The sequence below is a fragment of the Salmo salar genome, unplaced genomic scaffold (genome assembly GCF_905237065.1).
Source record: "Salmo salar unplaced genomic scaffold, Ssal_v3.1, whole genome shotgun sequence".
Classification (NCBI taxonomy): domain Eukaryota; kingdom Metazoa; phylum Chordata; class Actinopteri; order Salmoniformes; family Salmonidae; genus Salmo; species Salmo salar.
Window position 1 is genome coordinate 378,536 of NW_025550940.1, and position 12,344 is coordinate 390,879.

A 12,344-nucleotide genomic window follows, 5' to 3' on the forward strand; every position below is an offset into this window, starting at 1 on the left:
ACCACACCCACCAAACCTACCTACCTACCAAAACTACCACACCTACCACAACTGTCACACCTAACATAACCACACCTACCATCACTATACCTACAAATACACCTACCATCTCACCTACCATCACCATACCTACCATCCACACACCTACCATCACCACACTTATCACACCTACAATCACCACACCTATCCCACCTACCATCACCACAAATACAATACCATAATTACTTCACCACATCTACCATCAGACCTACCATAACCACAACTACCGTGTTTTTCATGGTGATTAATTTTTACATATAGCCTGCAGTAACGTCAAGTAATGAAATGCGATTGTGTTATTTGAAATCGTAAACAAAACCAAATGATTATTTTTGCGATAGCATATATGAAATGTTTTACACTGTTAGAATGTTGCAGTCAAAATGACTGCTCATCAGCTTGATGGGGGGGGGGTCTTGAGGCCCAGCGGTTCCAGTGTTAACAGAGATCCTGAATCAGTCAGTTTGATTCTGAATCAGGAAGCTTGACTCTGAATCATGTGCAGTGTGACCACTGAGACTAAAGCCAACTCAATATGACTCCTGAGATCGACAGTTAATCAATTATAGTGTCTGTGAAAACAAACAAAATCCGTCAGTCTGGTGAGAGAGAGAGAGAGAGAGAGAGAGAGAGAGACTCTTGGTTTGACCACAAGAGAAGAGAAAGAAAACCTTTATGAGCTGAACAGTATGCCAGTGGAAGGGAGGACAGTACCAGGTGACCCAATTGAGGTTTGTGACTATTATGATTTCCATTGTAGCCAATTCAGTTGCAGTAATTCTATTACAGATTTTTTGGGTAATTCCGTTACCAATTTGGAATTACGAATTTGAACCATTTAACAAAGTTGATCTCAGAAAAATCACTATAAGTCATTTTTATTTCTACCATTTCTTTCATTATAATCCCTCCTCACTGAGTGAGAGAAATGTGAAAATACCTGAAAGTTATGTGGGTTTTTGGTAACGGAATTAAAAGGCACAAGGGAATTTTTCTGAAACTTAAAGAAGGTTAACTCTTTCTCTAAGACCAAATGTAAGTGTTGATATTAGTAGTCAGGGGTCTTTACGTCAACATGATTCTGTTTTTATGTAGTTTTGATATTGGACCTTTTAAGACTTTTTCTGGAAGATGTTTTCTAATATCCCTTTTCCCATGTTTACCCAGAAATCAAAGCCTTCACTGGTTGAAAAATGAATCTAGAGTTACATTTACCAAAAATATAGACTCTTAGATTTCATTTGACACCAAATTACACATGCTCATATGAACATCACATTGGTGCTCCTGGGTCCTTTTACATGGAAATGCCCTACTGTAACTCTAGAGATACAATCTATCCCCAACTAGTAATAAAGTGGTCGGGCTGGTTTGCCACTGGCCTCTCCAGCTTCAGGCTGAATCACACCCATGATGAGAGGAGGTTTACTGGAGACACAGGGAGAAACTACAGTCTGAATCACACCCATGATGAGAGGAGGTTTACTGGACACACATGGAGAAACTACAGTCTGAATCACACCCATGATGAGAGGAGGTTTACTGGAAACACAGGGAGAAACTACAGTCTGAATCACACCCATGATGAGAGGAGGTTTACTGGACACAGGGAGAAACTACAGTCTGAATCACACCCATGATGAGAGGAGGTTTACTGGACACACAGGGAGAAAATACAGTCTGAATCACACCCATGATGAGAGGAGGTTTACTGGACACACAGGGAGAAACTACAGTCTGAATCACACCCATGATGAGAGGAGGTTTACTGGAGACACAGGGAGAAACTACAGTCTGAATCACACCCATGATGAGAGGAGGTTTACTGGACACAGCGAGAAACTACAGTCTGAATCACACCCATGATGAGAGGAGGTTTACTGGAGACACAGGGAGAAACTACAGTCTGAATCACACCCATGATGAGAGGAGGTTTAATGGACACACAGGTAGAAACTAAAGTCTGAATCACACCCATGATGAGAGGAGGTTTACTGGAGACACAGGGAGAAACTACAGTCTGAATCACACCCATGATGAGAGGAGGTTTACTGGACACAGGGAGAACTACAGTCTGAATCACACCCATGATGAGAGGAGGTTTACTGGACACAGGGAGAAACTACAGTCTGAATCACACCCATGATGAGAGGAGGTTTACTGGACACACAGGGAAAAACTACAGTCTGAATCACACCCATGATGAGAGGAGGTTTACTGGAGACACAGGGAGAAACTACAGTCTGAATCACACCCATGATGAGAGGAGGTTTACTGGAGACACAGGGAGAAACTACAGTCTGAATCACACCCATGATGAGAGGAGGTTTACTGGACACACAGGGAGAAACTACAGTCTGAATCACACCCATGATGAGAGGAGGTTTACTGGACACGCATGGAGAAACTACAGTCTGAATCACACCCATGATGAGAGGAGGTTTACTGGACACAGGGAGAAACTACAGTCGGAATCACACCCATGATGAGAGGAGGTTTACTGGAGACACAGGGAGAAACTACAGTCTGAATCACACCCATGATGAGAGGAGGTTTACTGGAGACACAGGGAGAAACTACAGTCTGAATCACACCCATGATGAGAGGAGGTTTACTGGAGACACAGGGAGAAACTACAGTCTGAATCACACCCATGATGAGAGGAGGTTTACTGGAGACACAGGGAGAAACTACAGTCTGAATCACACCCATGATGAGAGGAGGTTTACTGGAGACACAGGGAGAAACTACAGTCTGAATCACACCCATGATGAGAGGAGGTTTACTGGAGACACAGGGAGAAACTACAGTCTGAATCACACCCATGATGAGAGGAGGTTTACTGGACACGCATGGAGAAACTACAGTCTGAATCACACCCATGATGAGAGGAGGTTTACTGGACACAGGGAGAAACTACAGTCGGAATCACACCCATGATGAGAGGAGGTTTACTGGAGACACAGGGAGAAACTACAGTCTGAATCACACCCATGATGAGAGGAGGTTTACTGGAGACACAGGGAGAAACTACAGTCTGAATCACACCCATGATGAGACTACCTTTAAGGCTTAAAGGTTTGGTTAATGTTAGGGTTAAGGTTAAGGTTAGGGTCAGTTTTAGGTTTCAGGTTTTGGCCAGACGGGCTGTCAATGGGATGTTGGTCCGAAAAGTCCATTTAGTCTTTCCCTTCTCAAACCTGTCCTCCCCCTAACCAGTTCATATCATGTATTCCACCACCAGCACACCTGATTCACTAATCAGAGGTTTTGATGATTAGTTGACCAGTGGTACAAAGTGGACTGGATCTAGGTGAACTATGTGGAGGGTCTTCCAGGGACAGTACAGTACAGACTGAGAAGCTAACAACAGTGTAGTTTACTCAACTCATTCACACTATCATGATTATTGTTTAGAGAGAAGATCAGCACAAGGGCATAAAGTGTAAGATATAGCAAGAGAGGACAATATGGTGCAAGGTAGCCAAAGTGGAATCAAAAGTCATAGGCCTAATCATCAATCAAATATGAAATATAAAACCAAAATATAATCTACATATAAAGACAACATGTCATCTACATGTGTTATAGAATAGCTCCCTTCTCACATCCCAGGTCATGTTTGGACTGGAACGTGACAACTCAACAGGCTATGCGCATCTCCCCAATAGCCTACAGACAACTTTCCTGAGTGCAATGTGATTAATGTGACAGATATGTACAGTATAATAAGCATAGTGAAGAAGGTAAAGATCCCACCTCTGACGCACAGCAGAGACATCGCTGCTGAGATTTCCCCTGGGGCAAGAGTCCCTCGACAATTTAAAAACACTCATTGCATTTCAATGAATGTACTCCCCAAACGCTTGTTGCATCGTAAACTATCCTCCCTCCCTTGGGACATTCAGCGGATGGATGATGCGCCGCTGCCATTTACTTGGATGAGAGGTTGGACGAACGCTCCTCCAGCTCACGATACGCAATGGTGGAGAACTACAGTGTGGTGATGTGTCGTTCACGAACGAACGGCTCTTTTTGAACGGATCTTTTTGTTGAACGTCGGGAACCGAAATGCATCGGTGAAAGATCCATTCATCTGACTCTCTGATTTGCATACTGCTACTACTGCTTGTTGAGCTCAGATCAACGTTTTTCTGCAGATAAATTACAACATCATTGTCTAAAGGGGGTGCATCCTCACTGCAGAAACAATACATAGTGGGGAGAGCGGGTCAATCTGGTCCACGAGGATTTATTTCATGCTTAAAAACGAGTTCTTCAATTGTTGACGCGCATTTCAGAATCGGACTTCATGTTAGCCTACCTTTTGGCTTTTACATTGAATATTTGGTGCCCAAGAGTTGTGATTGTATGTTTGTTTGTACAGTTATGGCTGTCCTGTTATTATTTTGTGTACTCACTAAACACCCACATTTGTATTTGTGTGGGAAATGTTTGTAGGCTATGGTTGCTGTTTGTATTTCATTGAACTTTAGGTCCATACAAAGAGAAATCACACAACATAGACTACCAAATAACCTTAGGCAAAAATACACGAAATAAAAGTCAAGTGAAAATGGTTATAAATGTCTTTATCAATTATGAGTAGCTCAACAATATCGACTTTTGGACACTGATGCGCAGGAGAACCCCTAGCTGTCAATCAAGCAGGCGCGGTGAACCGATTATGACGCGCAAGCGTTTCAAATGACGCAACAATACAGCTCCAAACCAGAGAAAGTTAATGCCAAAGATATTATTCGGTTCCACACTAAAACTGCGCTTTGACACGTGTGATTTGAGGTGAGTCAAATATTTACACAAGTTTACAATACATGAACCAACCGCTAGCCTACTTAGCCTATAATTCTGTCATGGTAAGATAACACATGTGAAGGTGAACGTTAATGTATTTGAAATCTTTTTTCTTTCTGACATTATAAAATACAATTATATCTTTGTTTTTTTCTGTTGCTATCAATCAGTCCATCTATATCTACTCTTCTGTCTGTCTGTCTTGCTGACTTATCTGTCTGTCTGTCGGACTATCTGTCTGTCTGTGTACTGTCTAGCCAGCATATGCCAGAAAGGTTCTTTCACACAGGCTCATATTAACAAAGTCTCATAGAAGGAGTGCTGATCAATAATCAATTTTGTCTTTTAAATCAAACTGATTACGTTTTGATGAACAGGGGGGATCTGATCCTAGATCAGCACTCCTACCCTGAAACACTTTGTGAACACAATCCAGGTGTACTGGGATTATGAAGTTGTGATGAGGTATTATTATATTACTTGTGCTGATGCATGATGGGTTGTAAGCGAGAGCTTGAGTACTGTAGTGTGTAGACTATTTCTGAATTCACTGACCTGGTGAGTAAATGTTGTGTACAATGGCCCCATCTAGTGACAGAAACATAGAAACACACATTGTTGCTGAACGAAGGCATCTCTTTATTTTCCAGAAATAAAACTTGTAGACCTTTCCTGCAGTCTCTGAGGAGATGGACACCTCTTCTTGTTCTGGACGATCTCCGTCTCCTACTGGGACTGTCTTCTTACCCCCTCCTATCATGTGGAACAGTCTGTAAGTCATTCATCACATAACCTAGCTCTGGTCCAGGGCATTATGTGCGGCTTGCTGAAGGAAGGCTCAGTGTCTGCAAGCTGCACGTAACGCCCTGGACCAGAGCTACACATTACCCACCTCTGGCCATCATGGACAGTCAACTCATTACATTCACGTACTGTAAGTCACAGTTGTGTGAGTTGTGTTATTAAAGACAGTTTAATTGCGCAGAGCTTTAATTATTATTTTAACGCTGTAATAAATTGTCTGAGTTCACTTCCTAAATAATGTGTTGACATTCATTTGCTCCCAGCTACAAGCAGGCAGAGATGGAGGTTCAGTTCCTGAGAGAAGAGAAGAAGACCTGTACAAAGAAGGAAGCCCACATGCTTGAGTTGAGAGGGAAGGATCGAACGATCCGAAATCAGAAGAAGGAGATGGACAGACTTCAAGTCTGCCTCTGGGAGGAGGAAAAGAAGAAGAGGAATGGTGGAATGGAGAAGGACAAGATCATTGAACATCTACAGTCTGAGACAGACCATCTCAGATCCCTTTTAAAAGAGGAAAGGAGGAGAAGAAGAGTAGAAAGGGGTCTAATGAATGAGTGGAAGGCTGAGATCCTGAGACTGAGGGAGTCAGAGAGCCAGAGAGAGGCAGAGAGCCAGTGGGAGGCAGAGAGACAGAGGGAGTCAGAGAGCCAGAGAGAAGCAGAGAGACAGAGGGAGGCAGAGAGACAGAGAGAAGCAGAGAGACAGAGGGAGGCAGAGAGCCAGAGAGAAGCAGAGAGACAGAGGGAGGCAGAGAGCCAGAGAGAAGCAGAGAGACAGAGGGAGGCAGAGAGACAGAGGGAGGCAGAGAGAGTCACAGAAGCGATGGAGAACCAGAGAAAAATGCAGGAGATCAAGAGAGTCAAACATCTGCTGGAGCTACTGATGGTGGATCTACAACTGGCCCACGTAAGACATGTCATTGTTATTATTAAATGGCCGTGTATATTCACCCAGCTGAAAATGAATGACGGTGGACAGCGGTACACTAACCCAATGTTAACTTTTATGCCTTTCCTTAACGTTAACCCTTACCTTGACCTCACTGAAACTATACCTAACCTTTACCTTAACCCAACCCTAGGTCCTGAACCTAACCTTCATTTATCTCAACCCCTATGCCTTTCTTCTGCCGGTTGAATATCCACTTCCTTATTAACATCATTACTGTTGTTGTTGTTGATAACTGTATGTGTGCAGGTTGTAAATAATTGCATTAGTGAAACTTCATTTGTAGGAGTAATTTCTACAAGCATAAACATCAGAGGCAACATTGTTATAACATCACACAAATTGCAACAGGAATTTCTCAAACCCCTAACTGAATGGGCAAGCTAGTTGTGTGTTTGTATTTGTCCATAAAATGTCTCATAATTCTTTCAAACATGTCAATACATTAATTGACAATGAATTGTCCAGATGAATTGATCAAAATAACCCTGCTATTGATGTTGTCCAGTGTTTGATTCAATTACCTAGGTCTAGGTTGTATTTCTATGTATCATTCTCTGCAAATCCTTTGAAAGTATGTCTTGGTCATAGATTATCACTAATTTCACCTTTTAAAATGAAGCAAGAGATAGAGAGATTGAGGCTATGGCAGAAAGTCATGGAGGATCAGCGACCAAGACTGGCCTGGAACAACAAACCTATTGAGACAGAAAGAGAGAGGGAAAGAGAGAGGGAAAAGGAGAGAGAAAGGGAGATGGAAAGGGAGAGAAAAGCAGAATTGGAAAGACAAGAAATTAAGAAGAAAGTGAAACAGGCAGAAGAAACGATAAAAGCGTTAGAACGAGAGATTGAGACATTGAAAGAGATGGAAAAGGAAATCATATTTGAAAGAGAAAGAGACATGTGTATTGCAGAGAATGAGAAAGTCAAACTGGTTAACGGAAAGGTAAAAGAGTTAGAGAGAGAGGTTGAGAGACTGAAAGAAGATATGACAACAAAAGAGATTCAATACAAAATCAAATTTGAAAGAGCGAAAGAAGCATATAGAAGACAGAATGAGAGAGTGAAACAGGTTAACCAAAATGTACTAGTGTTAGACAGAGAGGTTGTGAGAATGAAAGAAGAGATTAGATTGAAAGACGAGACTGAACCAGAGAGAACATTTGATAGAGACAGAGAGAGAGAAAATGATTGGAGACGAAGTGAAGAGGAGATGAAAAATAGAGTGGAGAGAGAGATGGAGATGGAGACAGCCCTCATCAATGACAAAAAGACGTCTGAATTGGAGGAAGTCTTCAAGAAAATCAAGGTACAGCTGCTAGAATTAGAAAATATGGAAACAGACGAATATAAATGGAAACAGAACCAAATGGACATGGAGGAGAAGATGGAGGGTGAGAACAACAAACAGAAAGAGGTAGAAAGAAAGAGAATGGAGAAAGTACCAAAACAGAGACAACAAGTAGATGAGAAGAAGAAGGAGTTGGAGAGCGAAGAAGAAGAAGAAAGATGTAAACAGAAGCAAATAGAGATGGAAGAGGAAGAACGAGAAGAAGAGAGACAGAGAGAAATTGAAAGAAAGAGAAAGGAGAAGAGACAAAAAAATATGGAAAGAGAAGAAGAGAGACAGAGAGAGATTAAAAGAGAGAATGAAGAGGAACTATTTAAACAGAAGCAAATAGAGATGGAAGAGGAAGAACGAGAAGGAGAGAGACACAGAGAGATTGAAAGAAAGAGAAAGGAGAAGAGACAAAAAAATATGGAGAGCAAACAAGAGAGACAGAGAGAGATTGAAAGAGTGAATGAAGAAGAAATATTTAAACAGAAGCAAATAGAGATGGAAGAGGAAGAACGAGAGAGGGAGAAAGAGAGACAGAGAGAGATTGAAAGAGAGCATGAAGAAGAAAGATTTAAACAGAAGAAAATAGAGATGGAAGAGGAAGAACGAGAAGAAGAGAGACAGAGAGAGATTGAAAGAGAGAATGAAGAGGAACTATTTAAACAGAAGCAAATAGAGATGGAAGAGGAAGTACGAGAAGGAGAGAGACAGAGAGAGATTGAAAGAGTGAATGAAGAAGAAAGATGTAAACAGAAGCAAATAGAGATGGAAGAGGAAGAAAGAGAGAGGGAGAAAAAGAGACAGAGAGAGATCAAAAGAAAGAGAATGGAGAAGAGACAAAAAAATATGGAAATGGAGCAAGAGAGACAGAGAGAGAATGAAAGAGAGAATGAAGAAGAAATATGTAAACAAAAGCAAATAGAGATGGAAGAGGAAGAAAGAGAAGAAGAGAGACAGAGAGAGATGGGAGAGAAAGAGAGATGACAACAACAAGAGGAGAAAAAGAGAAAGTTTGAGAGAGATCAAGAAGAAGAAGATATATGGAAACAGAAGCAAATTGACATGGAGAAGGAGGGAAGAGAGAAGAAGAAGATACAGAGAAAGATAGAAGAGATACACAGACGACAACAACAAGAGGAGAGACAGAAACAAATGGAGAAAGAGAAAGAAAGGGAGAAAGACAATGAGAATCAGGGAGAGATAGAATTAAAAGATCAGCAACAGAAAGAGATGGAGAAAGAAAATATGATTATGAGAGAGAGGGAGGAAGCAGGAAGAAGAAATGAGGGGCAGAATGAACTGGAGATAGAACAGGAGAGAGAGATGGAAGAAAAGCAGGAAGTGATTATTAAGAAAGCAGAGGAAGAGTACATGGAAAGAGAAGAGAGAGGAAAGGAAGTAAGCATGAAGAAAGATGTAGTAGTTAATGTTAAAGCTAAAGCACGGGAAGTCTTCAATAGACGTAAAGAGAGGAGGTTAGAAGTGTTGAAGGGGGAACGAGAACACATAGAAAGAGGACAACAAATCAGGAGGGACAAGGAGGAAAGACGGCTGGAGATGGAAAGAAAACAGGAGAGGGCAAGACAACAAGAGGAGCAGGATAAAAAACGAGAGATTGGAATTGCCAGACAGAAAGAAATGTTCAGACTAAGAGAGGAGGAGAGGCAGAGAGAGGAAAAGAGAGAGGAGGAGAGGCAGAGAGAGGAAAAGAGAGAGGAGGAGAGAAAGAGAGCCATTGAAGGCCATTTAGCTTTAATCGGAGAGAGAGAGAACATCATAAAGGCAAACAAAAGAGAGGAGATGTCAGAAGAGGAAAGAAGAGAGATCCCTGGGAATTACAAGATGGGTGAGATAGAGAACAGTGAAGAGGAGGAGGAGAAGGAAGATGACAAGGAGGACATTCTCCCACCTGATAAAAGTATCCGAAGGAGAGCTGTGGACTGGGTGAATAAAAAGTGGGAGAAGAGGAACCTCAAAAAGATCGAGAGAACGTATCAGAGAGAGGCTGAGGAGGGCTATAAGATCGTCCACCTAGGTAAGACCTGTTTTACCTCTGCTTATGACATCATCCTCTTTAGTCTCCTCTACACACATAAGTTCCAAGCCAGTCATCATGTTGCATCATTGTTTCAATATAAAACTACTGTCCAAAGAATATGTTAGCTGACATGGCTAATTGAGTGACTGACTGACATAACAAGAAAAATACTGCTGATGTAACAAACACGTTTTTAAATGATACCTTATGTCATCTACTAGTCTAACTCTCAAGACTAAGTAGAGACCCAGAAAGAGTTCCTAAAAAACACACACAAAAAAGGGTTTTGGGGGGGTCGGGGGTCCCCTAGTTGCCATGGAGCCCTAAGCTATCACATAGGCCCTGGCACTATACAAGGAATAGGTGCCATTTGGGACTCATGTTCAACTTAGGGTCAGGTCAATTCGGGATGGGAATTATTGCACTTTATTGACAAATTCCATGCCTTGCTCAATTGAAAAGATTAAAGAATCATAGAGCTCCAACTGTGTTTTCTATTCTTAATTCCCTGTGTCCATTACATTTAAGTTGATACCAGATCCACTAAGTTGAATGTGAACTCTACTTCTTCTCCCCTCCCAGCCTTCCCTGGACACCCAAGGGTAATATCCACCATGACCCGGGCAGAGAGAGAGAGGGAGAAGAGGAAGGAGCTGCTGAAGGATGAGGAGAGAAGGAAGAAGTTGGAGGATTTCAATAAGCAGTGGAGAGAGCAGTCCCTGCTTAAAAAAAGGACTCATCAGAATCTGAAGGAGGAGAGGGAGAGGATGATGGAAAAGTACCTGGAGCAGATGAATCTGGAGGCTGATGCTCAAATCAACACCCGGTGTCTAACCACCCAACACAGCCACGATTCCAACCACGGTCAGGCATTGCCGGGATGGGCCACAGGCCAACAAGTAAGCCAAGAGCCTGTTGGATCTGGAGATGGCCAGCAGGAGGGGCCAAGGAGGCAGCAGGCATGGGCAGAGAACCAGGAGGGGAGTTCGGAGAACCAGCAGGAGTGGCCAGAGAACCAACAGGGGGTGCCAGAGAGCCAGCAGCTAGAAGCTCCAGAAGAGGCTGAAACTTCAGAGCCAACCTCCAAGAACAAGAAAAGGCCAGGCATCTGGAAGAGAATTAAGATGAGGTAAATAATGTTTAAACATGTATTCATGTTACACTGTTTATATATATGTTGTCACTTTAAGAGTGACATTATCCAAATGTGAGGGTTTAGTGTACATGCAACACACATGTAAATATATAGATACTTACCTGTCTCTGTGATGTCTTACAGCATTCCTGACGTGCTGTCTGCCTAGAGCTGGAACTCGATGAAGCCACAGTTCAACTGAGGTTACATTGGTAATTAAAAGTGTCGCCCAATAATTCCTCCTCCTCTTTAAGTCATCAAGCCACATTTCCTCCACAAAACATTATATTCTCCTCAAGCCAGAAAGTACCCTCTTTATCAAGGCAACAAACCATCTAAGGTCAGTGACTCTCCTCCCCAGAGCAGAGATTCTCATCTTTATCCAAGTTGAATTCATCTCTGCTCACCACCTCTACTGTCCTAGAAAATATCCCCAAATGGACATGGTTTAAACAGAAGTCCTCCCCTCAGACCAGTGGCTCCACAGACCAGAGTTTCTCATCTTTATTCAAGTTGAATGCAACTCTGATCATTTCCACCACCTCACCTGTTAAGGGGAGGTGCTGAAAAGGAGGTCTGGGAGGAGGTCTGCAGGTAGCCTGGACCGGACCGGTAGCAGCTAAGTTGCTGGCTCCATCCCCGGGCAGAGCTGCTCAAGTCAGGCCAGTGTTGTTTGTTGATGTCATTTTCATTAGCAAAGTTGTACGCTTTAATAAAAGCAGTTATTAAAAAAGCAATATTGTTGTTACGGTGTGGATTGTTGTTATTTATTAGAATTGAAACATCCAGTAGTCATGGTAGATGTTAGACTTTCAATGAGACACCTAACATTCCATCAGTCTGACACAATGTGTGACATGTTATATTAGAGAGGAGTCCTCTATACACATAAATTGCACTATAACGGTGACAAACGGTGCCCACAAATAGTTGGGACAGCTTTATGTAGAACCTATTTACTTTTTGGAGGTGAAATGTAGCTAAAAATGTGCTATCCTCTGCTCAGAGGGTTAAGGAACCGTCTTAAAACTGCAACGCAAACAATTGCCTGTAAATGAAAAATATCAATTCCTTCTCAACTACATGGCATAGAGATCTCAAATAAATTTGACACTGTAAAGAGACCTCTTCTCTCCAATACAATTAGTTACATTTTTTTTTACTTCTATAAAATCTACAAAATGTAAAATAAATCACTTTACATAAAAAATACTTTAAAAAATATC

At 41.9% G+C, this 12,344-nt stretch overlaps 2 protein-coding genes across 3 annotated transcripts; both read left to right on the forward strand.

Annotated features, from left to right (window-relative positions):
- Positions 1-6,418: 6,418 nt before the first annotated feature.
- LOC123740627 (inner centromere protein-like) lies at positions 6,419-8,152 on the forward strand (the record flags this gene model as incomplete). Its single annotated transcript, XM_045714140.1, has 2 exons — positions 6,419-6,564; positions 7,229-8,152. Coding segments are annotated over exons 1-2 (1,008 nt in total), but the record flags the coding sequence as incomplete, so codon positions are not given.
- A 554-nt stretch (positions 8,153-8,706) lies between these two features.
- LOC123740626 (trichohyalin) lies at positions 8,707-11,781 on the forward strand. Of its 2 annotated transcripts, XM_045714139.1 has the most exons (4): positions 8,707-9,609; positions 9,640-9,980; positions 10,566-11,112; positions 11,263-11,781. In XM_045714139.1, the coding sequence occupies exons 1-4, from the start codon at positions 9,008-9,010 to the stop codon at positions 11,285-11,287; spliced, it is 1,515 nt and encodes a 504-aa protein (XP_045570095.1). In that variant the 5' UTR covers positions 8,707-9,007; the 3' UTR covers positions 11,288-11,781. The 2 variants fall into 2 exon arrangements, with proteins under 2 accessions (XP_045570095.1, XP_045570094.1); XM_045714138.1 differs by having other exon boundaries at positions 8,822-9,980.
- Positions 11,782-12,344: the final 563 nt, after the last annotated feature.